We start from the raw sequence: 26,548 nt of genomic DNA on the forward strand, positions 1-26,548 counted from the left end.
AGTTTGTTTGCATCTTAGCGGAAAGAGTTTCCCACTTAGAGCTCATCCTGTAGTTGCACTTCTAGCTTTGCAGGCAGCTTCCTGAGTATGTTCCTTTGTCTGTTTCCATTTGCTTATTCCCCATGCACATTTTCCACAGGCAGCTTCTGGAAGGTACTGTATTTAAAATACACCCCCTGGCTGCACTACTATAGGTACATTCTGGCCACATCTGTCATGATGTTTCTAATTTATAACAGTATAATTATTAAGATTCATACACTGTGCAATAAGGTGAAGTACTTTAGTTTAAAATGAAAGGCTTTGGATCAGATCCTGAAAATGTTTACAATTAGGAATTGTCCCATTCAATAGAACTTGTAATTTATAGAAAGTTTGTATATGTAAATGTCTGTGGGGTAAGTCACTTTGCATGTCAACTACAGTAAGCTGTTTATGATTGTTTTGACCTGGACTGAAATTACTTTCTCTGCTTATTGGCAGATGTCAATGAATTAACAACTATAAAACGAGAACTGAATTACAGAATTTCTGTTCAATCAGCGAAGTTGCTTCGTCTTCTGAAGCAGAAAGACAGGCTCGTACATGAAGTCCAGAAGAACTGCGATATTGTCACAGCTTGTTTACAGGCAGTTTCCCAGAAACGACGTAAGTACTTTCTGTGTACGTGTGTACTAGTCTAAGTAGTTTATTTCATTAATGTGGGCAGTATTTCAGTTAAGCCCTCGCGCTTGATTTAAAGTCAAGAGGCCAGGCTATGCTATTTCTTAGATTGGACTGGCTTCCAGTGATGTCGGTGGCATCTGGGAATAGGCAAAGTTCAACTAGGTACGCTGCCGTAGCCTCAGCTTTGTGTATTGGTGCGGCACCCTTACCATAGATTGTCTGCCAGGCTTTTTCAGCTTTAATTCACAGAAAGCCCAAGTTGATTTTTTTTGGTGTGCATGCTGTGTTTAACATATGTCTTCTCATATGAGAAGAGGCTGAAATTCATCTTACTGGAAACTATAGACAACATATGCAATTGTCTTTCCAGAACATTGTTAGTAGTGCGTAACTCCTTTCTATCTAGTTGATTGAAGATGAGTAGTATTAGTAAAAACAAACCCACTTCCCTCAAGACTCTTTATCAACACCTGTGGTTTTGGGGTTTCAGAGGGAATGCATGGGAAAAAGGAGATATGTTGCTCTTTAATTGTTTAGCTTTTTTCTTCCAGCACAGTGAAACCTTTTTATCTGACTTGGAAAAGTTGTCATCTAAAGATAGGCTGAATCGCTTTTGTTAGTTCTGCTAAAGTGAAACTGCGTGTAATGTCATATGTAAAAATAAATAGTAATTATACCTTTAGAAAGGACATGTGAAAATAACATAATGTTCCCTGTCTTATTTTTTCATTAACATGCAGCGTGACAGGTACAGAAATGTTCAGGTACAGTAAAAAAAAGCATGGTCTTTTCACAAAAATGCCTGTAGGAGCTTTTGAGGTGCATGTAAAAATTTTATTAAAAGAATCTTACTGTAGTGGCATGTGCTAATGTAGTTTGGTTAAAGGTTTGTCTATTACTGTGAAACTTAAATTTTTAAGTGTTTAAAAGTGTTCCTTTGTTTTACTTAAACCTAGCATTAAAGTTCTTGGCTGTCATGCACTGCGTAGGCATATTTCTTCTTCTCACCAGCTCATTTTCTTAACAGCAGCTTGATAATTGAGACCTTGGTGCCATTAACACTTAAGCATATACTGTAGTCTCCTTTTAAATGAGACTACTTCGATTTTGCATGTGTTTTAAGTATTTAGGGGATTTGACTATAAATTCTGAAGTTCTGAGCATCCCGACCTCATTTATTAGGTGGAAACCTATTGACTGAAAGGGATATGGGATTTCATCCTAAATATGAATATGTGTTTACAAATTTCAGGTACCATTTTACCCTTAAATTAATGGGGCATTATGTTTAAAATGTGCTAGTAACAACTGAGATAGCTGAAGTTTTAAAGTAATGCAGTTTATTGCCTAATGTCCATGCATGTGCATGCAGGTTTTTGCGGACTATCTGTGGATTTGTATATTACATCTCTCTAAGTGAGATATTTTTATTATTAATATAGCATATTTACCTAGTGTTAATTTTCAGTTTACATCTCTTAAAATCCAGACGTATGTATTCCAGGGCACCTAAAACTTAGTTATTTCTTGCTTTAAGATCTAATCCAAAGCCACTGGGATTTGTTGAATGACTCCCGATAACTTCAGTTGCTTTGGAGTAGATTGAGACTGTGTTTTTATTGCTCAATGTAATGTGCTAGCACTATACAGAGAACACAGGAATAAGCTTTTGCTGTAGGATGTACAATTTTAAATTTCCTGGTGATCATGCCTTTGAGGCAATATTTGATCAACAGCTGTCCAAAGGCAGGCAGGACTGATCTTCTTCCCTCCAACCACTTATTCTTGCCTTTGTATTATTTCCTGTGGTGTAGTTGTAGTAGGAACCCCTGTGTGGGATATAGTGAATCAAATCAGAGAGGTGATCCAGTAAGGTAATTCCTTTTTTTCCAGTTTCTGCAGAGGGTGGTAGAAGTGGGTGCACAGGAGAAGGTGATTGCTTAGAGTAGCTTGAGAAGCGCAGCTACTGAGTATGTAGTTAAGTCCTAAAGTCTCAGCAAAAGTATTACACTAACAGTGGAAATATCTATTTTCTCCTTTTTTAAATTTAAAAAAATTAATGGAACATTAACAAATGCACACCTCCCCCTCTGCCCCAAAATGTAAGCGTTTTCTGCTCACTAAAGCCCTTGGAAACCAGATCTTCCATAGACTACCCTCTGATTTTTAAATATTCAAAACGTTATTATTAATTTGTTGAAGTTTTCGTTGTTCCAAGTTTTTCTGATGAAGGTATATACTTGCAATATAACGTTGTGTGCCATAAAGCTTTATAATGCGCTTTCATGTACACCATTAACATTATGATATCCTGTAGTACTAAAATCAAGTAAGTATGGAGAAGTTGTTAAAATATTTTTCCTTTTGAAGTATGTTTTTAGTGGCAAATTAAAATTTCTTGGAGTTCTGTTATTGTTAATTCTAAGATCTCAAAATATAAGTGATTCTTCGACTGATTTATATAGAGTTTCATGGTATGTTTATACTATTGTCACACTGGGAACACTTTTCCCTCACATACAGTGAAATCTCTGTGTAGAGGTAGAACTCTAGTTTTAAATTAACCTTAACTTCACATTCAGATGTTTGAATGCTACCTTTAAGCAATCTGTACAGACCAGTAGCAAACAAATACTGTTTCAGGAAAAGATGGAAATCCTGTCTGATGCTTAATTCTGGCTTTGCCAGACCCTTTGTCCTGGTTTTGGCTGGGATGGAGTTAATTTTCTTCCTAGCAGCAGGCATAGTGCTGTGTTTCGGATTTAGTAGGAGAAGAATGTTGATAACAGGCTGATGTTTTTAGTTGTTGCTGAGTACTGCTTATGCTAGTCAAGGACTTTTTCAGCTTCCCATGCTCTGCCAGGCGCACAAGAAACTGGGAGGGGGCACAGCCAGAAGAGTTGATCCAAACTGACCAAAGGGCTATTCCATACCATATGACGTCATGCTCAGTATATAAACTGGTGGGGGTTGGCCAGGGAGCAGCGATCGCTGCTCGGGAACTGTCTGGGTATCGGTCGGCGGGTGGTGAGCAATTGCATTGTGCATCACTTGCTTCGTGTATCATTATTATTATTATCATTATTATACTGTTACTATTCGCATTACTATTTTACTTTATTTCAATTATTAAACTGTTGTTATCTCAACCCAGGAGTGTTTCTCACTCTTACTCCTCCGATTCTCTTCCCCATCCCATCGGGGTAGGGGGAGTGAGCGAGCGGCTGCGTGGTGCTTAGTTGCTGGCTGGGGCTAAACCACGACACCCTTTCTGAATACTGTCTGACAAGTTCACTCTGAGCGGTAACTTCAGTTAGGAAATTACAGGGCTGATAAATTTGATCCCTTATTTTCTGATGAAACGTCTATCATGCTTTAGTCTGCTTCTACAGAGGAAAACCAGGCACTGTTTAAAAAACTGTGTGCTTAAAACTGTGGATGTTTGGCATCTCCAAGTTTTGCAGACCATACACAGGGAGCCATCCACGGATCAATTTTTGACCTGTGCTGGCTCTTGGTCCCTGCACAGCGCACAGAGGAGGCACAGCCCTCTGCCAGCTTTGGAAGCCCATGTCTGGCTTGCTAACTCACTGTGTTTTTCATGATGCTATTGACCCTTATCCCTAGCAGGTGATGTATGTTTTGCATACAAATAGGTATTACCGTAGAAAACAAAATTCACCGCAGAGTGAAGTGCATTTTGGTCAGAAGTGTGAATGGCTATGGCTCTGTTGAGGGAGGCTAAATTGTTCTGTTGGATACATGCTAAAAGCAGTACACTGCACTGTACTTGTAGTTTGTAAGATATATGACTGACCGGTTTCATTGTAATAACACGTTTTCACCCAAATTTAAATACAATACTCCAGAATTCAGTAAAAAATAAATCAAGGTTTTGCAGCTATCATCTAAAGAATATGCAAAAGACATCTCATTCTTCTCTCTCTTCCTGTATTTTGTATAGTGACAGCTGCTCATATTACTAAATATATTTTGACTGATCAAATTGCAAACCAGACATTCCTTGAATCACAGATCTTGATTGCCTGTCATTTTAATTAAAAAAGAAGAACGTATTCATCTATAAATGATTTATAAGTAAAATCATCCAGCTCAATGGTAACTGTCTGGCTGGAAGCAAGCAGGAATGCTTACATCTGGTTCAATATAAAATAAGCTGAAGTTATATTAACAGAACATTCATTAATGTTCTCTTGTATTTTTAATGGAGAAATAATTTTAGTAGAAAATTTCAGAGATCAATAATTTGGTGCTATGTAGCTATGGTGGTATGTACGTATAATAACTTTAAATGGGTCTCATGCTGTGTTCAGAACGACCCTTAGTATTCTCTGTTGTAATACTTGTTTAGAAACTAAGATTAAAGACAAGTAGTATTCTTCTGCTATTTCAGCATTGGCTCCTGCATGGAATTCTCTAGGATAACAATAAACATTAGTTTTCTAGTTTTTCTTTTTTTCCTCCTGGTTTGATTGAATGCAGAGCCGATAGAGGGAGACAGAATATTTTATTTTGTGCAGAGATAGAGGCGTATCTCTGGTTTTCATAAGTTGGTCGGCTTTCATATCCTTTCCTTAAATGTGAAGTGCTTTACAAATGTGGTCAGGCAATAATTGGATTAAAAGATTTAAAGTCAGGCACAGGCTGTCAAATAAATGTTGTTCACAAAGGAAACATTAGGTTCCATATGTGAAGCAGTTGAAAAATGGTGACAAATGGCTTCTTAATTATAAATGAGATCATTAATTCCCACGTGGCTGTGGAGGTTATTCAGAAGCTCCTGATAGTGAGCTGAATGTTTTGGAGTCTACCTACAGAAATTCAGAGGCTTACGTATATACTTATTAGCAGTACTTGTGGTCTCTTTGAGTGCATCTTAACTGGATAGAAAGCCAACACAAACTGGCATCATCTGGGCACAGAGAGGTACCCTGTGTGCGTGTTCCCAGGGATTGGACAGAGTTTCCTGGTAGAAGACTGGGCTGTGAAGTCTCCTCAACTTCTGAGAACGTGTTACTGTCTCCGTAGCATCAATTCTCCTCACAGGGAATGGAACTCACTCAGGGGAAACTGGGAAAGCCCTGCTTGGTGTTGTAGTTGTATGAGTTGGTTAGGAGGGGACTGGGGAAGATCACCATCATCAGGTGTCTCTGGATAAGTACAACTTAGACATGCAAAAGTACTCACACATCTTAGGTTAAACTTCTGTTTTCTTTCTCCTCCAAAGTTTCTCTTTAGCTTCAGTCCTGCCGCATCTGTGTGTCCTGTCCCATCTTCCATTTTTTCCCCCCTTCATAACTCTTTATTAGCTTTTCTCACTTGATCCCAGTTTTTAAATATTGGACTTCTCAGCCCTGTTCCATTATTCCCCTCCCTATGTCTTGGCTACCCTGCAGTGTCTACCACTGGCTCTGTCAGACTGCTCCCCGTCTTTGTTTTCCTTGCATTGTTCCTTGGTCTCTTTCGTATGTTCTTCCTTCTCTTTTTCCTGCATGTGCTAATTATCTGCTCACCTGTTTTCTCCATCCCTCCTCTTCCCTCAACACTTGTTATACAACCAAGGTAGACATTCACAAATTTTAGTTCATAGGATGAAAGTTTGATTAAAGTTGTAAGAACAGCTTTAATGCAATATACTGTGGACTGTTAACACAGCTAATACTGATTTGATTGTCACTGTGGATCAGATGTCTCGTAACATGGGGCCAACACTTGTGTACATGTGGAATAACTCATGCAGGTCAAATTATGCATGTGGCTTATCTGTCTTTTCCCATTCACTTCCCAGTAGTTTGACGTACTTCTGCAGTTGTACAAATATGCTTTAACCTGGAACACCTCAATTGCTCTGGTTTAATTTTTTTTTCTTTCTCTATGGAGAACTGAGTTACTCAGTGAATGCTGCTACTGTGGCAATTTTGCACTATCCCCCCTCCCCCCCACCCTTGTTATAAATTAGGGACAAATTTTAAGCTTGTATTTGCTTCTCATGTTCCTCACTTTAACATCTGAAATATATATTAAAGAGGAGGCTGTTCTGTCTTAAAAATTACTCATGTCTGTGCAATTTCCAGTGTTGCATTTGCAGTTAAAAGAGAGACTACCAATGTACTTCCTGTGTTCATCTCCAACTCTAATCTAGATTTCCAAGTGGATGTGAAACAGGTCATTCATTTAGAAAACCATGTCTCATTTTCAAGGTGTTGGTCTAATACATTTTAAATTTAACTCAGTAGCTCTGCTGTTTGAAGCCAGATGAATCTGCCTGAGTAACTTTTTATAGCAATAACTATTTAATTGAATTATCAAAAGCACATTTCTCCTTTGATGTAGTTAAAATAGGAGGTTTACTTCTTATGGAGTCTGATTTCATGTGAGTCATCCTCAAATGACTCAATTAGCTACATGTTTCAGTTCAGTAGCTTTCCTCTTAACCTCATCTGTATTTGTGTGCTTGGTTACATTACTAGTCTCTACCCTTCATGGGTGCTAATGAGTTTGATCCTTTAAATTGACACTGTGGCTTTTTGAAATGCATGCTTAAGAAATTATGCTTGTGGCTACTTCCTATTTTTCCTAATGAATTGTTTTTAATTTAGTTCTACCTGATCTTTTGTCCTTTGAAGCCTTTTAGCGGGGAAAGGGAAATGGAACAAAACAGAATCATGAGCGTGAAAATGTGACAGTCATCTTAAGTTGTTTTTTTAAACTGTTGCCAAAGGTAGGCTGAATTTGCTTTGCAGTCAGTTGCCTACTTGTAGCAGTACATGTGTAAATAAATAGAATGTTGCTGTCAATTTTTAATTATTGCTGTTTTTATCAAACTGTTGGTTATGCTGCATAGAGTGAAGGCTTTCTCTGTTACTTATGACTCAAGATGTGGAGGTGGGCTGAGGATTGGTTGGCAAGGATTTTGTAATCCACTCTGTGACCTGTGTTGATTTGCAAGGAATGAAGTAATGGGACAGTTAGAAAAGGAGAGAAGCTGTATTTAGGGATGCCAGAGCTTGGCTCGGTGGGGATAGCAGCTGTGTGCTTGGTCCATAAGCTGCATTTGGCCACTGGCAGCAGGTCTTTTGATCTGGATGGTGAAGTTCACCTGCCAGTCCCTTGGGTATGGGCTGTGAATGAGGAAAAATGACTGCAGATGTAAGTGTATTCTTGACTGACTTGTTCATTGTTATCCAGCATTATTAATAAATCGTGTGATGCTTAAAAATATTACTGGAGAACCCTTCGAAATAGCCACCTATAGTGGTGAATACAAAATTAAATGCCATCTGATTATCATATTTCACTCAGCTTCAGCCAGCCAAGGTTCTGGGAAATCTGAAAGCTTATTCCATTGCAATGGGAGACTGGACCAAGAATGATTACTTGCCTTTTAACACTAGGCTTGGAGGAGAAGGACTGCAAACAGCATCAATCATTGCTGTGCACCAGATCATGGAGAAATGTTTCAATGAGTAGGTGTGTGTCATGTTTAGTGTTTGCTAATGTAAATTAGACTGTGTGTTCTGGGTACCTGTTAGTGAGTCTGGGAGAAAGAAAAGTGAGTGTTATTAGGCACAGTACCAGCAGTGTGGAACACTGATCAAGATGGTGATGCTTTGCAAGGGCAAGGATTTTTCTTTTTAAATGGCATTAGGAGTTTGCTATCATAGTATTTTATGCAGTTTTGGAAGTTGCCTGCATGAAAAGTGTCATCTATGTGTTAAAGGCTGACAACTAATCACTAACTGAATAATCCTGGGGAGTTTCCAGGTAGTGAATTCCATGGTTGCTTTCTTCTGATGAGAATATGATCTTGGAACTGGTCTTTGAGTGACACCGCCAGGGTGCTGAGACTTGTGGAAGCAGTGTGAGGGGAAGTAGTTTAACAGATCAGCAAGTCAGTAAAATTCTGGTACAGCACTGTGCTGCTCCATTGCCTCCCACGGGATGTTCTTCTAGGGAACTATCAACTAAGTTCCCAGACTTAGTGTGATTGTGCTGCTGATGGGAGGTGTACACGGAGTATGGATCTTGTAGGTAATGAATTTTGACATCTTTGCATCTTTGATCACTTGATGAGCAGTAGCATTGGTAAGCCCTATGGGGAGAGACACCCCACTTCATTGTCTCCAGCCAGCTCTTCAGGATGATCTGTGCTAGCCCCAGAAAGCTGATGGGTGTGTGAGTCCATAGAAGACCTTGGCTGGCTAATTCAAAATACTTCAGCTGACTGCTATCTTCTCTTACTGATGTTCTCTTGTGGTCTGTGCCATTGCAGAATATCAAATCAAAAGATGGCAAGAACTAGTGCTTGGAGCAGTAGAGAACCTGGAATTCTCACTTTGAGGGAAATTCTGCTTTAAGAATACAGCAACAAAAATATCTTGTTCCAGCACGAAATAAAACACCCACTCACAAAAGTCAATTGCTTATGAAGCAAAATTCTGAAAGTTTACATTTTCAACTAAAATACTTTGTTCAGATTTTGACACCTCACCCTTTTTCATTTCATGTTATGCAACGAGCCATTTTCAAGTAAGATGTTAAAAAGTTTAATCCTAAAAATAGTCAAAATTGTGCTTTTAGCATTTGGAAATATGTTTTCATCAAAGGTAACATTCTGCTGTGAAGGACTTTGCTCTCCACAAGCTGGTATTTTATGACAGAGCTTTCCATTAAAGTGGTTCCAGCTAACCATTACTGGAGATCTTCCTGGGAGCATGCAGCCAGGCATCTCTGCAGCTCACTCCCTGGCTGCTCAATGCTGGGATTGCCAGGCTGGTTTAGGGAGCTGAGGAGCCAGCATGCCTTCCTGAGCCATATGTTTTCCTTCTGCCTCTTCAGGGATTACATGAATCCTTACTTTTCCGTGTCACATACTTCATACTATGCTGCTTTGTCCCTAACTCTCACCACCAAAGTGTCCTACCTCCACTGAAAATACCTGCCTGCCCCATCCGAACAAATGCAATCTCATGTTCTTCCCTGGCTAAAACTTGCACAGTTCTCGAAAATGGCTTTTATCATGGGCTCCTTCAGCTACATTCTTCAGGATTTAACTAAGCAAACTGTCCTGGTGGCTGCTTTGACTAGTGGCAGGAACTAGAGGTAGGATTACTTTTGTTACAAACCTGGGAGTCTGATCAAGATCTAGGTACCTGCAGTTTCAAGTGATACTGGGCAGCGCTCAATATCAGCGGGTGGCATAAGAATATACCCAACTGCTACGTTTTTCTTTTAAATATCATTCCGCTGCTACTTTTGGAAACTGGCTGCATTCAGAGTTGGGATCACTGCTGCTGGTAAATTCCTGGGGACAGTGTGGAGCCTGCTGACTAAGAGGTCATTACCTCCTTGAGGGAGGTACAACCTAACCTGGCTCACTGCTCCTGCTTATTTCCCAGTTCAGTAAGCTGCTGTGTCTGGAGGGGTGGGATTTTCCTAGGAAAGGGAGATGCCAGGGGTTCAGAGCCAGATGGGAGCTGAGCAAAATGATCAGCTGAACTCAAGCACTTGTCTCTGAGAGGAGAGACAGCCTTCAGCTGCCTGTTGAGCCCCAGATGTGCCTCACACAGAAGCAAGGAGCCGTGGATCAGCTGATAGATGGCATGTTGTGCCAGGCAGCTGGCTGCCAAGCGCAGCAACCTACCATTTGGGAGATACCAGGCCTTCACCCAAAGGAGTGTGGTGAGACCTGGGAGACCCTGGTCAGCCAGCCGTGGCATCCAACTTCCATAAACTGTGGGCCCTGTGAAATTCAGAGCCATACCCCTACATCCCTCCTTCTCTCCCCACTTTGATTACTTGTCCTAGAGAATGGCAGACATCTGGGGTGGGGGCGAAGCAGGGCTAAATTGACCTTTCTAAAATGTGTCACGTAGGCCTGTTCTGTAGTTGGTCTCTGCTGCTGAGGTGAAAGGGGCACCCTGTAATGGTCACCTGAGGTGGTGAGAGCATCAGCCACTGCTTATCTAACTACAACTGGTTTAATTCTCCCCCCTCCCCTCCCCCCCCAAATAGTTTACAATATTTTTTGTGTTACATAGAAACTTGATGCGATAGTAACAGCTGAATGTGGTTACAATAAAAAATATACTCTTGCACAATAAATACTTCATTGCTTATCACGGATCTGAACAGTAAATTCAGTAAATCCTTCTGTAAGTGATAATCTGGCTGCTGATTTTAGGCCCAGTTTGCAACAAAAAATGTAGATTGTTCAGTATATGAATGTATAGATTGCAGAACCGCTACCAAATTCTTGTCCGGCAACTTTTGGTATAGGATGTTGTCAATATTGTTTGTCAGTGTGCTAGCAGCTGTGACAACAGTGAAATGGTTGAGTTAGTGCTACACCTGAGATTGTCTTTATTTTGGGTATGCATACAACTTAGAGGTTGGCTGCTTGCCTTCTTTTCTGTATTCTTCCGTGTAACTGTGATCCTGTTGCTGTTGCAAAGTGGTAGCTGACCTCGCAGGATTAGTTTTGTGATGTATATAGAGTTTTGAGTGCACTGAATTACACTTTTCACAACAGCCGTGCCATGAAATGTTGATGTATTGGATAGTACTTGTTACATAAAATACTTCCTGAGTATTAGAAATAGGGATAGATTATTGGAGGGGAGGGGAGCTGGATTACTAATCAAGTAATACTTGTAGTATTTATATACTAACTTGCCTGAGCAAAGTGGTTCTCAGACCGTTGATATCTTATTTCTCTAGTACTGCAGTAACTTTGGAAGGTGGGATTTGATCAGCTTGAACTGAGGAGGCGTGTAGTTGCCCGAAGGGAGGATGCTGCTGTTTGCTGACAGCAGCAGTCGGAACAGCCCGTTCTCCGCCTACAGTCCTTGTCAGTCAGTCATGGCATCAGAAATAACTGTCAGACACCACTGTTCCTCTACTGCTGAACAGGTATCCATCTGGATAGCTGTAAGGGAGCAAAGTTTGATTAGTTTGATAGTTCCCTGAAAAACTGGAAAAGCAAGGCTTTTATTTAGTCAGCCTGGGATTATTGTGGTTGAATGAGGTGAGGTGCTGATTTCTGCATAGGTTCAGGAAGAGTGTGAAACTGAGCTCATCCCAGCATGTCTGCCTGAGGCAGGGCAAGCGTCGGTCGAGGAGGGAGGAGTGGGGTGCGCGGCTCAGCAGAGCGAAGGGCTCAGCTCACAGGTCTGTGTGCAAAAGCAGTCACGCGCTTTGCTGCGAGGCGCTGTCAGCGTCCAGGCTATAACCTAGAAATTCAATGCGTTAAGTGGGAATTTGCGAGGAAGCTGGCTGCACAGCCGGTGCTGCCGAAGGCCACGTGTGAAGGAGTGGTGCGTGAGGAGTGCACGTGACTGCATTCGTATTTCACAAATCCTTTAGACACTTCTGAACCTATGACAGATCCTGCTCTGATTCCTGCAGGTAGTGAAAAGCCATGGCATCTGTGGCAAATGTTGGACAATGAAGATGTAAGGGTTTATTTGTGTGTATAAGCTCACAGCAGGGGTGGCTGTGTGAACTGCATAACTATAATACCATGTCACTGCAATCTTTAATCTTTCTCTGACAAGCTTTTGGATGTGGAAACAGCCTGAGAGAAAAAGTTGTGCAATTGGATTGTATGCATAGTCTTTCACGCTTGTCTAGCTTCGCACTACCTCCTGTTTTATTCTTCTGGGGATTATACTTCAGTTCAAGTAACTGTGCTGTTCTTTTTCCTAATGAAACTTTTTTTTTTTTTAAACACCATTGTGAACTTTTAGGAGGGTTAATGGGGCTTCACTGAAAATGCCCAACAGGGTACGTGGCCTTTAGGAAAAACAGATGCATTTTATCTCCTAATATGGCACACGCTAAACATTCTTTGGCCGAGTTAGTCTTTGAAGAAAAGATATCCTGGATACTGAAGATCAAATGGAAGATAACAGCTGCTTGGGATAATTAGTGCTAGACTGATTTATGGAGCATCAGGCAGTGCTAGCAGCTATGTTTCTGCAGCTTTGTGAAATAAGCTTGACATTTAAAAACAAGCTGCTAGAAAAGCAGGCTGTGAACTTAGTCTGTTAGGATCAATTGTCCTGCTTAAAATTATATGCTGGAGCAGCTCTGGAGGAAGAGTTTTTAAAATGCTTTTCTCCTTGAAGCTGTTAATAACCTGAATTTGACTTACTGAGCAGTAAATGAGTGCTCCTCACATACCCTTGAAATTTGCCAAGGAAGTCAAGTCTATATTCCATCTCCAAGCTACATCATCTTACTAGAACACTTTCTAAAAAGAAAATGACACAAACCTATCATTTATCTCTCTCTCTTAGTAAAAATTGGAAACCTCTTGCTATGTTTTGCCAGCAGTGAAACAGCTTCTAAATTTAGTTCCCTATAATTATAGTTACCTCCTTAAAATCACAGCAACCTGGTACTGATCAATATGTTTTCCCTGCCATCCATATAATGCATATGGCCAAAATACAGAGCATGAACAGTTTTTGGTTCTTGGATTGGATTAGGCATCAGTGATAGATAACAGTTTAATGTGGGGGGTTTGTGGGGTTTTTTGGAGGTTTGGTTGGTTTTATTTTTTCAATATGTTACTGTGTCCTGGTTTCCTGCTAATTTCTTATCTCATCCAATGATCATTGGCAGCAGTAGCTACTGGACCTTAGATCCTGAAGGAAAAATAATTATCCACTGAGACTAAAGGAAGTCAGAATGGGGAGGTAATCAATGTATGTAGCTGATTCTTTTTTTTTTAAAAGAATACTAGTCTGAAGAACTAAATATTATTAATATTTATAGTAATGCCTAGAGAGGCCCAGTGAAGTTAGGAACCTAATGACAAACACATGGTACAAGGCTCTCTGAAAACCAAACTTTTGATGAGACAAGACCACTTGAAGGCTGGTAGAAGAAGCTGGTAGAAGAAGCACACGTTCAGAGGAGCCAAGTGAGTTGTCCCAAGCTACACAGTAGTAAATAAACAATCAGAGCTTTGCTGTTACCAAAACTCATGCTTGCGTGGTGGTGTACATGTTCAAAATCAATTTTAATGGTTCAAGGCTTCAGTATTAAATAAGCCTTTGACAAATCCTAAATGCATTCAGTTCAATAAACTTGTCCTGTGAGAGTGGGTTATGAACTGAAGTTTTTGTCATTTCACTTTTGAGTAAAAAAAGCTTGGAATAGTAATGTTGTCGTGACTGATAACTATTTTTTCTTCTTCATCTTATTCACGAACTTCAGCAAAAAAACTGTCTCTGTGTCAAACTTGCTTAAATGACTAACTTACATACTTTTTTTTCAGGAAGGGGAGGTGGTAGTTTTAGGTTTGTATGCTTTGTTAGCTGCTTCCTTTTCCAACACTTCCAGAATATGCTCTGTGAAGCTATGGCCCACATGGGAGATGAAGGGAATTATGTGATCTGGAGGACTTGGGGTTGCAATAGCTTCACCTACACACAAAACTTCATGGGAAAGTTTCCATTTCTTGACAGAACTAGTGGCATCTGCAAATGGAAACCAATGTATATGTGATCAAAGAACTTCAGCGGTGGTGGAGGACTTCCGTATTGACTGAATCAAGATTTGTGGTTCCAAGAGATCTGTGGGGCTTATATTAGCTTCTCTTGGAGTGAACCCCATTCCCTTCCCCAACCCCAGGAAGGGTTTTGTTTCTATTCCTGTGTAACAGACCTGTGTCTGCAGAGGCCATGTGTACCGGAAGAGGGAAGATCCGTGCTGGAAGCAGGACTCTCTTATCCTTGGGCAGTGCAGGAACAACCTGCCTCTCTGCTACATGTCTAATGAAAGCCTCGCACAGCCTGAGCCTAGTCTTTGATGGACGTAGCATTACTGCAAATAAGTACTAAACAACAAAGAAAAACTTTTGTGTATAAACATGGTCCCATTCCCATAGTGCTTCTTGGCCCAGAGCAAAGGCGTTTTGTGGTTATTCATTTTTCTAACTTTGGCAATTACTTGTTAATCTAAGATCTTTGAAAGTGTTCTGTCTGTGGATAAGTCTTGTCTTGGGGACATAGGGTGGGGGTTTTTTTCATTAATGACGTTGGGGGGGATTAAAATACTGCTGTTTGTGAAATGGCAGTTCAGACCAAGGAAGCTGGCGACTGTACTGGACACTGTAAAATTCAGTTTCTGTGGTAGGTGCTAAGCAAATAATCAGACTCTAATAAAGGAAGAGCACCTCAGTTTTAGTGCTGGGAGCCCGCAATCCGCTATGACCTCCATCCTTCTGCAAATATTATCTTAAGCATGCCTACAAATCATACCTGTCAGAATTCTTTTTTCATATATTGCATTAGTTTTTCTGCTGACTTGGTGATTTGTTTTTTAAAATGACTGTAGCATTTCAGCAGGATGCTGGGGTGTGAATATTGGCCAAGATATGCATTTACTACATATCATTTAGCAAGGTTAGGGAACATTTCTTAATTTTTATAATCATGCTTTTCAGCAATATTTTTATGTAGGCCTCTTCAACAATTTTTCTTCTTAATATGTTCCTTACCAAAATAATATTTTAGATTCTATGCTTCAGTAGAGACAGTTAATTTCTCTGACAAAAAAAAAAAGGGCATTTGCTCTCTGAGACCTTACTTCAATTCATTGCTTTGTATTTAATTTAAAAGGTCTTCTCTATTTTATCGAGCATTTAAGCATTACTATGACTTTTATTCCAGTTAACTGTAGCCTTTATGCTACTCATTACTACAGCAGTTAAAATATATTGTTACTTTAACAGTCCTTGCATGACATGTCTTTTACCTTGTTCATGAGATGCAACTATCTGCTTAACGTAACTGCGTATGAGCTGCTTTACTGTTATAGTCAGCACATGAAGGCGATAAGTAAAATCAATTGCCTCCTTGTCTGCGCCCCCCCCAATGTCTTTTATTTTCTTCATCAGGACAACATAAATCACTGTGCCCCTCAAATGGCAATTATAACTTTAGAGTTTGTTTATACAGTTGAACCAAATTAGAAAAAAATAATAAGAAACCTGGGTGCTGTTGTTGAATTCCACACCTTCCCCCAATTTCACAACATGAGAAGATCCATCCACTTATCTATAATTTTTCTCTGATTAAGGGCTTGTTGGAAGCATTTGGGACATAGAAAGCTTCTGCAAACTCTTTTTTTGCTGGATGTACTTTTCTCCTTTTGGAAGACAACGTATATATGTACAAAGAATGAAATGTAGCAGTGGACTTCAGCTTGCAATTAAGACACCTACCTTTTAATATTTGTACATAGGTGTTCACATGAGTGCTAGGTGCCTATGCTTCCCTTATGGTCATTGTAGATCTAGTCAGTATCTTGCTTGCATTGCTTTAATATCCAAAGCTCTTCACAACCTACTCTTCTCTGTTGTCACATCCTTGTCATTTTTTACTCAGTATTCAAGGTTAGCTCATGCCTCCTACCTCCATCCCACACTTATTTTAGAACAAGCACCTTCTCAATTTTGCTTCATGTTGGTATTTCCTTGTAGATGTTTAGCCATGTTGAACTTGATGATTAAAACCTAATCCCTCAGCCATCTTACTGACCTTGTGCCTTCATGTGTGTCCCTTGGTACTCATCTTTGCCAGGAAGCCTACAGAAACACAATAGCAGCTCTTATATTAAGACTACTGTCCACCATGCTTTCCAATATCATCTCACTGTCTCCCTGTGCTCCTCCATATGCTAATGTTTTCTCTTCTTTCTTTCTTTTAAAGCAGGCAGTCTGGTTTTTTTGCTTTGCTTGTACAACAACTACTGCAATAATGCTGCAGCCCAGAATTAGGATTTATGGGCACTGCAGTGAATACAAATAGCTTTAATAGAATATTGGGCATACTCAGTTGTGCAAGTTTGTTGTCCTCTATTACTGGCATAATAAGGGGAGCTAACTTACTTCTGTCTTGTGATCAAGCAATATTATATTTAAGCCTATTTTTGTTTCCCGCATGGATAGTTCCAAGTTAAATCTCTGCCTTGTCCTTTCAGTGCAGCCATCGAACCCTATGTCAAGATAAAGGTTTCCCCATCACATCTATTTTGTAATGTCAGAGTAGAGTTTTTTCTTCTGAAATATTTGCAGTGCCTCTGATCTCTAGTACATGATGTTTAAAAAACATGAGTCTGTTTCTACTTTTCAGGAATTCTTTCAGTTCTCCCCTGTTAAGCTCTGGGAACAGTCAATTCCTAGTGAAATAGGCCACCTTTTGTACCCAGCCCATTGGCACTGGTTGCTGTCACTTACGTGCTCAGCGTTGTTGAATTATCGGCAAATTTAATTCTTCTATCCTCAAAGCCAGTTTGACCTAGAAACTCCAGATGCTGCAGAATACTAGCTTTTTAATGGTCTGATGGTGAGACTCAGTGACATAGGAGAGTTAATAATTTGTAATGTAAAGTATTTGAGTATTAACATATTCCTAGCTTTCAATGTGATTGTGTTGTAGAGACAGGTTTAAGAAAAGCTTGTAGCTTACTGCCGAGTTGTTTCTTAAAGAACTTGGGAAAATAGGAGCTTCATGCTCTGCTGGATTGAGCGTAGGTCTGGGAGACAGGTGCGTGCAGTTCTGCTGTTGCTGGCCTTAGCCCTGGTACTGTACAGATGTCAAGTCTTTCTGCACCTCCCTCGTTCATGGAAATAGATATGTGTTTACAAATGGGGAGAGGTTATAGGCAGGTTTGAGGGGGTTACAGGCATGTCTGTACTTCTGTTTTAGCAACCTGTGATGCTTTTGAGGGCTTTCGTATTCTCACCTATGTGATCCGATTGCATAAGCATCTTGTGCCACACTAAGAACAACCTATGAATTGAGGGACTGCAGTCAGCCTTACCTGCACTGATTCACTGCCTATGAATGTGGTGCCTCCCTCAATGGGAAACTGGTCATCACAGCTCCACCCCATTGTGCTGCAAACTGCTAGAAACTGCTTTCACAGCTGATTTACAGATGCCTTCATTACGGATGTATGATATTCCAAGTGTTTTCACTGATGCTGGAAAAGTTTGGCATATTTCTTGGGGTGTATCATATCTGCCAAAAATTTCAAGAAGCAATATGATTATGAGTATTATTCAACTTGTAAATACACTTACTAGATGTAACTGTCCATCACTCCCAAAAGGCAAATTATACTACATTTGTGGGCAGATGATGTTGGGGTCAAGGAGACCTGGCTCTATTGAAGGGACCTTCTCTTTTCTCATCAATCCTGTCGTAGTGTATGCACATGTTTAGTGCAGAAGGCAGAAGTTGATGGAAGGGAAGGGGAAGAATGACAAAAAAAATACTAAAGATCATAACAAAGAATCTTGAGTTTGAAGTTCTCTCTTGGCTGAATCCTTGTGACTGTGATAAGCTGAATGATTATGTAGTGTATATATGGTTGTGAGCTTCTTACAGGAGTAATAGTATTGTAGATTAATTTCGTGTTGAAAGATACCATAGAATCATTTAGGTTGGAAAAGACTTTTAAGATCATCTAGTCCAACTATTAACCTAACACTACCAAGTCCACCACTAAACCAGTTAAGGGTAGAGTAATAATTTCATGTTTCCTGGGTTGGTGGCTGGATTATTTTTTAATGAAAGTAAAAACTAGGAATCATTAAGGTTGGAAAGGATCTCTAACATCATCAGTCCAACCATCAACCCAACACCACCATGCCCCCTAAACCATGTCCCAAAGTGCCACATCTACCCATTGTTTTTGAACGCTTCCAGGGTTGGTGACTCTACCACCTCTCTGGGCAGCCTGTTCCAATGCTTGACTACCCTTTCCGTGAAGAAATTTCTCCTAACATCCAATCTAAACCTTCCCTGACGCAGCTTAAGCCCATTTCCTCTCGTCCTATTGCTAACTACTTGGGAGAAGAGACCAACACCTACCTCGCTACAACCTCCTTCCAGGCAGTTGTAGAGAGCAGTAAGGTCTCCCCTCAGCCTTCTCTTCTTGAGGCTAAACAATCCCAGTTCCCTCAGCTGCTCCTTATAAGGCCTGTGCTCCAGACCTTCACCAGCTTTGTTGCCCTTCTCTGAACACGCTCCAGCACCTCAATGTCTTTCTTGTATTGAGGGGCCCAAAACTGGATACAGGAATTCAGCTGCGGCCTCACCAGTGCCGAGTACAGGGGCACAATCACCTTCCTGCTCCTGCTGGCCACACTATTCCTGATCCAAGCCAGGATGCTGTTGGCCTTCTTGGCCACCTGGGCACACTGCTGGCTCATGTTCAGCTGGCTGTCGACCAACACCCCCAGGTCCTTTTCTGCCAGGCAGCTTTCCAGCCACTCTTCCCCAAGCCTGTAGCATTGTGTGAGATTGTTGTGACCCAAGTGCAGGACCTGACACTTGGCCTTGTTGAACCTCATACAACTGGCCTTGCCCCGTCGGTCCAGCCTGTCCAGGTCCCTCTGCAGGGCCATCCTACCCTTGAGTAGATCAACACTCCCACCCAACTTGGTGTTGTCTGCAAACTTACTGAGGGTGCACTCAATCCCCTCATCCAGATCATCGATAAAGATATTGAACAAGACTGGCCCCCAAACTGAGCCCTGGGGAGCACCGCTTGTGACCGGCCACCAACTGGATTTATCTCCATTTACCACTACTCTCTGGCCTTGGCCACCCAGCCAGTTTTTTACCCAGCAAAGAGTACACCCATGTATACAGTACACTAAGCAGTGATCTTTTCATGATGTTTTCTAGATCAGTCCTCAATAGATACGGCTAAACTATGTGCAGGCAATATTCTCTTTCAGACATCTTAGTTGTAAACAAAGCCCCATGGCCAGAGCGTGCTCTCTAGTAAGAGAATTCCCCAGATCCTCTGTTTGTCTTAAACCCTCCAAGCAGTGGGCTGTTTTATGGCTTCCTTCAAAAGAAGGTTCTGTTAAAGAGTACTTACTGTGTTGTCAGTTTTTGAAGGGGGAAATAAGTAAGAAGGCTATGTGCCTGAAGTCTAAAGGAAGAGGAAGTGTTGGACTAGAATTGAGCTTGTTTGGATTTGTTTCTCAGCTCTGCTGCACGCTTCCCGAGACTAATAATTTAAATAGGTCCTCTGTTTCTGAAAATCATAGATGTTATTTCCTGTCCATTGTGTAGTTTATATTTGATCTGAATACCTCGGTAGGCAAGGATTGGCTCTGCTCTTTTTGTCTGTGATATCTAATATAGGACACAGTGAGGTCCTGACCTCTTTTGTGACATTTATGTGCAAAGTGATACAAATGACGACTAATGCAATGGAAAAGTTTAAAATATTCATGCGGTGTTGATGAGACTGTGGTGTGTCAACACACTGCACCATTTTCCTGAGCCCTGCTTGTTGAAAGTGTGTAAAATGAACCTTCTCTAGGCACAAATACAGTAGCAAAACATAATTATTTTTTTTAAATTGGTTTTGGAACCATTCCTTGTCCAGTAAAGACAACCCTCGATTACTTGTCTGAGAGCAGAGACCAGCTTGGTGGCAGAACTGAATCTTTTAGTCCAAAATCATGTTTCTCTTTCTGTATAACACAGATCTGTCCACTCTTACCCATAGACTGCCTCTTTATGTGCTGCAACTGTGGACACGTGAAATAGTGCTACAGTCTCTGTGCTTGGTGGTCCACACAATAGTTACCAGCTAGCTGGTAGATCATCTGCTACCTCAAAGCATCTGCTTGCCTGCAGTGTCTGAGGTAGCAAGTCAGTAACAGAGCCTGTAGAGCAGCACTGTCAATGCAGGAGCTGATGCTCTACTTGCAGGCTGAGGTGGGAGGAGTGCTGGGCTGTGGCACCTCGCGAGCTTTCACGTTCAAGGACATGTGCTGTAGCATCGCTGTAGCACCTGTGCCCCTTCAGTGTCAAAGACCCAACAAGCCAGAGGCCTCTTTTCAAGCTGTTAGAGGTAGCTCCATCTTGTGCGTTGGAGGAGTGTGAAACTCTAGGTGGGTCGTGCTTGTTTTTAGGCTTTTAGGATCAAGCAGAAGGAAGTGGGGCTGGTTTTGGCAGAGGGGATGTTTAATAATAGAGCACATACAGAACTGGGCAGGATAGGAACTTTGTGCTCCAATGGTGAAGGTGGTTTAATGGGCTAAGTGTATTTAAAAAAGTTTTGCCTCCTGGGAGAATCTCAAACTGCCTTATCCTTTCTTTCTTCCAAAGTGGACATATTTCATTTCCATGTGTTTTCTCTTATCCACTACAATTTTAAAGTGAAATCTTTTCTCTTTTGAAGCTTATGATGAACTAGAATACACATTGGAACATGTGTTGGTACAGATTTAAAATTTCTTGATATGCTACCTTCTGTAGAGCTATTTGAAGCCAAGTGTTAATAGGGTTACATTTTGTGGGCTCTTAAAGCTAGTATATGGAACTCTGGGGCTTAGCAGACAATGGCCTATGATGTGGTCAATACAATAGGTTTTGCCTTGTGGTTGCAATATATTTTTTCCCCTCATCCTACTGATGTATATTTCTTTCTGATATTTGCTGTATCAGCAGCTGGTGTAGTGCTGCTGCCTAAACGTAATTTCTAAAATGCTTTGGGATGAAACATATTACAATATTATACTACAATATATTTATTATAATTTTTTTTTATGGGTATGTGTTGCTTTAAGTATTTTTGCTAACACAGGTGTCCAGAAGTGTGGCAAACAAGCTTTCTCCCCAAACTTTCACCGTTTTACTGTGATGTTGTGATGCAAATCAAAATTACAGGAGGTCTATACAATTTTCTGTGAAATAAAGGGGAGGATGTGGAATTCATGAAATACAGTAACCCAGCTGAAGATGTCTTACCAGTTTCAGTCTTTTGATTACATTCAGTCTTCGCACACATCAGAAGAGAACGAGTGAACTGTGCCTTCCAGTAATCCTGGGTTTGGGTAGCTAAAGGTCCATGCAAACATGTCCTTTTCTTTAAAAGCGAGATCCATCTGTGGCCCTGTTTCTGCTGCTGTTCCTGTCGCTGCCCCATCTGCTTGTGCTCATTCTCCCTTTCTGGCTGCTTGTCTTTTACCTCATTGTCCCAGTGCAGACAGAAGTGAGCTGATGAATGGGAAGATTTAAGGTAAATGGAGTTTGTTTACATCAAAACCTGGCAGTGATCGTAGGACCGATCACCATAAGGCCAGTTGTAACAATCGAGCAAGTTATACGTGTGAACTAGTATTTCTTATGAAATATGCTCTGGTCTTAAAAAGGCAGGGTTAGCAGGTGGTGGTAAGACTGCAAAGAGATACCAAATGAGGAGGTGAGTTTTTTCAGAAAGTGACTGTGTTGTGTGGGAGGGAATAAATGAACTGGCGGGAAAAAAAGCAAAGTCTCAGGTTGACTATTACCAAATATCCAGAGCTGAAATATCTGGGCTCGCCAAAATGCTTTAGTTTTTTTCAAATCCTTTCTGAGCATCATCTGCCTTGTCAGTAATTGCAGGTAAGGACTTGTGGACATGGCCAGACCTCTCTGCATTGGTGGATCAAACTAGATTCATGATGGCTGCTGACATCTTTGAGGTCAAATTTGTTGCGTTTTCACCAACTTGGAACTATGGTGATTTGTCTGAAATGTCCCCGTCATTGAAGAGTATATACAGCTTAACAGTGGTGAATATGGCAAGCTTATACAAGCTGCTGACATGCAGTGTCATGCTTAGATGTCTGCAAGTCCAGGGAGTGGTGCAGAACATGTCTTGCCACAGACAAGTTAGAGGCTTTGCCTGATCAGTGGTTAAAACCCAATGCCATCTGCTTTTCTAGAAGCTCAGCTCTTGCCTTTAAGATATGTATATGTATGCTTAATGGGAAGCTTATCCCTATCTCTCAAATCTATTTGTGCTAATGATCCAGTGAGTCATCAGGCCCATTAGTATGGCTTGGCTTCTTCATTTTGTCTCCGGACGTTCACTTTTGCATTTTTTTTTTCTTAAGAGTAATGTTGTGTTAATTGGCTGGCATGTGGGAAATCTTCTTAATGGTACACTGGTCCTTAGAAGTAGCCACGTCCCAAGTCACAGAATGATTGTCCTGATTGTCACTCTGTAAGAAAACTGGAAACAAGATGACAAGTAGGAGAAATAGCAGTAATGAGGACACTGAATTCTCACCGTGAGAGCTGGTTATCCTCGTCAGTTAAATATTGATGTCTTAGAGGTGATTTGTAACTGTTTAAAAATTGAAAGTAACATATGATTATGTTCAGTTTAGTGGGATGACTGATTCTCACTGTATGGATAATGAGCGGTTCCTGAAACCTATGGCTATGGCTCCCGAGACTTTGGGCGATGGCAGGTGGTGTTGGGTTCGCCAGTCTTGAAACGATCCAAGAACAACGTGGTGCTATTCGCATATGGTGCTCAAGGAAGAGGAGAATAATCTTAGAGAGGTTACATGGTTATTTCTGTATTTAAATGTTTCTGTTACGGTCCCATTGGTACAATCTGTACACCTAGGGTGATTAATTCATTTCAGATTTGATGCTTTAACCACTAAACCATCATCTTCAGCTGGCACTGAAATAAAGTGATTTGCATCATCTACATCAACAGGGAAGTGTCACCTTTGTTAAAAAAAGAACCACCAACACACAGACTTAATTATCTATTCAGAGTGCAAGCTAGCAGCTCAAATGTAGTGACTTTTCTCCAAAACCAAACCAGATATTTAAAGAGGCATGATGAAAATCACGCTCCTCTGAAAACTTAACAGTAACTTCTAAAGATAGCTGTAACTGATCTTAAAAAAAGGCTTGCTTCTGTGTTTTATGTTGTGTATCATTTATATAATTGGCTTCACTGCTTATCTGTTGCCAGTTTTCTCCTATTTTTGTAATGTGGTGGAGGAAAACATCTTTTTAATAAAGGAGCAAATTGTTGCTTCAAAGCTACAGATGTTGGCAGGTAAACTCAGACTTCTGGTAGCTTGTGGTAGCTTGGTCTTTTTGAGCCCAACTAATGCGGTGTGATAAATGTGCTCTCCTTCCACAGAAACGCCGAGTGGTTTAGATCGTAAAAGCTATCATTATTTCAAATACTTTTCCTTCTTGTCAGTCAAACCACTAGGTTGAAATTCTGTATCAAAGAATACAAGAGCTGTTAGGTCAAATAGCACTGGAAAATGCATCTAATAAAATGCTGGTGAATCGCTTCTTTTAACTATTTAGTGCATGGCGTGTCATTAGTAATAAGTGCAGTTGCAAGTTTAGATTAATAGAAAAGGCTGTTATTTTAGTTGAGGATGTTCAAAGTCTCTGTGCTGGAGAGTCGGAAACACAGAAACTGTGCAGCCCGCTTGCTGTCGCTGCTGCTGGAGCTGTCCCTGAGCAGCCCTGGCCACAGGAGCTGACCCCAGCCCACCCTGGCGCCGAGACGCTGGTGCGTCCATCGCTCTCCCCTTGCTCCATGGTCTGGTAGTGCCTGTGGGACTCCTTCCCAGGACAGCTTTTTGAAAGGGGCAGCGGGACGGTCTATACATGTCCAGCCGTAGGCCGGAATCCCACGTGAGAAGCCTCTTTGCTGGGTGTTTAGCTCATTTCATTCTCGGCAGAAATTTCAGTATTGCCCCCTGTTAAGGGGCGTCAGGTGAGACGTGGCAGCCTTGCGTGTGCCGGGGGCTGCGAGTGCGGCCTGGGGGCTGCGCGGCTCCCCTGGGGGCCCTTCGCTGAGCCCCCCCCGCTGCCGCTGGGCTCCCTTTATTTCTGACGGGAGCTGCTGCTCCCCTTCGCCTGGCTGCATCCCAGGTGGTGCTGGAGGAGGAGAGGCTGCTGGTTTATTCAGGCAGTGATGCTAGGATTGTGGGCGGGAGCAACTCCTTTTTTTTTTTTTCCTCCCCCCCCTTTTCTCTCCTCTCTTTTTTTCCTTTCTCCTCTCCTTATCCTCGCTCTTCTCTCCCGCACCTCCACTCCGCTGTCTCCGCACTGCAGATCCCCGCTAGGCAGGAGAGCCGCCGCGCAGCCCGGCCGGGCCCCCCGCCCCGCCATGCCCCCGGCCCCGCCGCCCTAGGGCCGAGCTTTGGGGTAGCGCTGGCAGCGAGCGCCCGGCGGGGCGGCGGGCCGGGGCTGCCATGCGGCAGGACAGGCTGACGGGCTCGCTGCGGCGCGGGGGGCGATGCCTGAAGCGGCAGAGCTCGGGCGGCGGCGTGGGCACCATCCTCAGCAACGTCCTCAAGAAGCGCAGCTGCATCTCCCGGACGGCGCCGCGCCTGCTCTGCACCTTGGAGCCAGGTAACCCGCTCCCCCCCGGGCTGGGCGGCGGCGGCGGCGGCTGCAATCCCGTAAGCGGCTTAGCGGGGCCGGCGGGGAGCGGCCGGGGCCGGCGGCTCGGCTCGGCTCGGAGGACGCGGCCGGAGGGGCGATGAGGGCCGCGGGTAGGCGCGGCGGGGTTGAGGGGGCTGCGCCCCGGGGGCGGCGGCCGGCACCGGCCCGAAGCAAATGGCCGCGCCTCGTCGGCGGCCGCCGCGGCGGGGGCAGCCTCGGCGGGGCCAGCCTCGGCGGGGCCCGGCCTGCGTGAGGCGCCGCGGTGGCGGCCTGAGGCGCGGCGGGGAGTGCGGAGCGCGGCCGCCGGGGCGGCGGGGGTCCCGCCCGGGCTGGGCCGGCCTCCGGGGCGGCGGGGAGCGGGGCCTGCGAGGTCGCCCCGGGCCGGGGAGCGGGCGGAGGCAGCAGCGGCGGGTGGGAGGCAGCCCCGGGGGGGCCCTGCGGGGCGGCAGCGCGCTGCCCGCCTCCCCGGGGGGCTCCTCCTGCTCGCCCCAGCCGGCGGGTTCCGGCGCCGCTCCTCAGCTCTCCCCTCGCCTTTCCCCGCTCCTCCCGCCCGGCGTCGCCGCCGCCGCCGCCGCCTCGCAGCGCTTTTGTGCCGTTCGGCGGTGCCCGGCCCCCGCTGCCCCCCTCCCCTCCCCTCCCCTCCCCGCTCTCCCCGGGCCGCGGCGCCGCCGCTTGCCGCCAGCCTCGACCCGTCCCCCCCGCAGGGCCCAGCCGCCGGGGCCTGCGGTCTCCCTCGGCCTCACCAGAGCGTTCCCGCTAAACCTGCGAACTCTTGACTTGCCGGAGACCCCTCCTCCCGTCGCCCAGCCTTTGTCTGCGGTAGGGTGTTGGCTAAACTCGCAACCGTGCCTTTCCTAAGGGGGAAAGCATCGGCTCTGCGGCTCTTTTTTCTGGATCCTGCTCTGTACCAGAGTCTTTCAAGGAGCAGGTGGTCAGCCAGCAAAGTGTGTTTGCTCCAGGGAGGTGGGCTCTCAGCAGAAGCACCGATGGGTGATCATTACTGAATGCTCGATTCTTGTGGTCTGCCATCAAAATTTTGGATCGTTTGGGTTTTTTTATGAAGTATCGGAAATTTGAATTCAATTTACAATGTTAGAGCTGTCACTTGTGGCTAAAATGTTGTCAATCTGTTCCTAATCCTAGGCATTTACAAAGCACGCAAGCCTGAGGTCTATTGAAACGCAGAGCGATGCACAGAAATACATAAGGTTCAGTTTCCCATTGTACTAGCTGTGTGTGCGTCAAGCACACAATGCTGACTGCTTCTGTGTTTCAGATGAGTTTCGGATGCTGTTATTAATAAGGTCACAGATACATTCTGGTATAGGTTTATGGGGTTCCTGTTATCAAGGAGATTTCCTGACTCGTAATTCTCTCAGACCCCTGCTCCTACAGTAGTCTTCTAATATCCCAGGTAATGATTTTATCTGGATAATGACATTCTTTTACTTACACTCCCACAAAGACCGGGGGAGATGATCAGAGGCGTAACCACGAATGCCGTGGTCTTAAAGCTAGGAAATCCCACTGGGTTGGGGTTTCCATATTGTTCATATGTAAGTAAATACAATAATGTCATTCAGGATGCATGCTTTCATAGACTGATGGAGATC

At 43.0% G+C, this 26,548-nt stretch overlaps 1 protein-coding gene across 3 annotated transcripts in view; it reads left to right on the top strand.

Annotated features, from left to right (window-relative positions):
* Positions 1 to 26,548, top strand: part of TBC1D30 (TBC1 domain family member 30) — a 57,206-nt gene that overhangs the window by 2,144 nt on the left and 28,514 nt on the right. For 2 of the 3 annotated variants that reach the window (XM_075716578.1, XM_075716586.1), the window contains exon 1: positions 24,743 to 24,902. In XM_075716578.1, the coding sequence (XP_075572693.1) occupies positions 24,743 to 24,902 (160 nt within the window). Of the gene's footprint in view, positions 1 to 483; positions 649 to 24,742; positions 24,903 to 26,548 lie in introns of those variants that run through there. The other variant, XM_075716570.1, reaches the window with a different exon arrangement.

This window comes from Pelecanus crispus, chromosome 1, assembly GCF_030463565.1.
Source record: "Pelecanus crispus isolate bPelCri1 chromosome 1, bPelCri1.pri, whole genome shotgun sequence".
In the NCBI taxonomy this organism is placed as follows: Eukaryota; Metazoa; Chordata; class Aves; order Pelecaniformes; family Pelecanidae; genus Pelecanus; species Pelecanus crispus.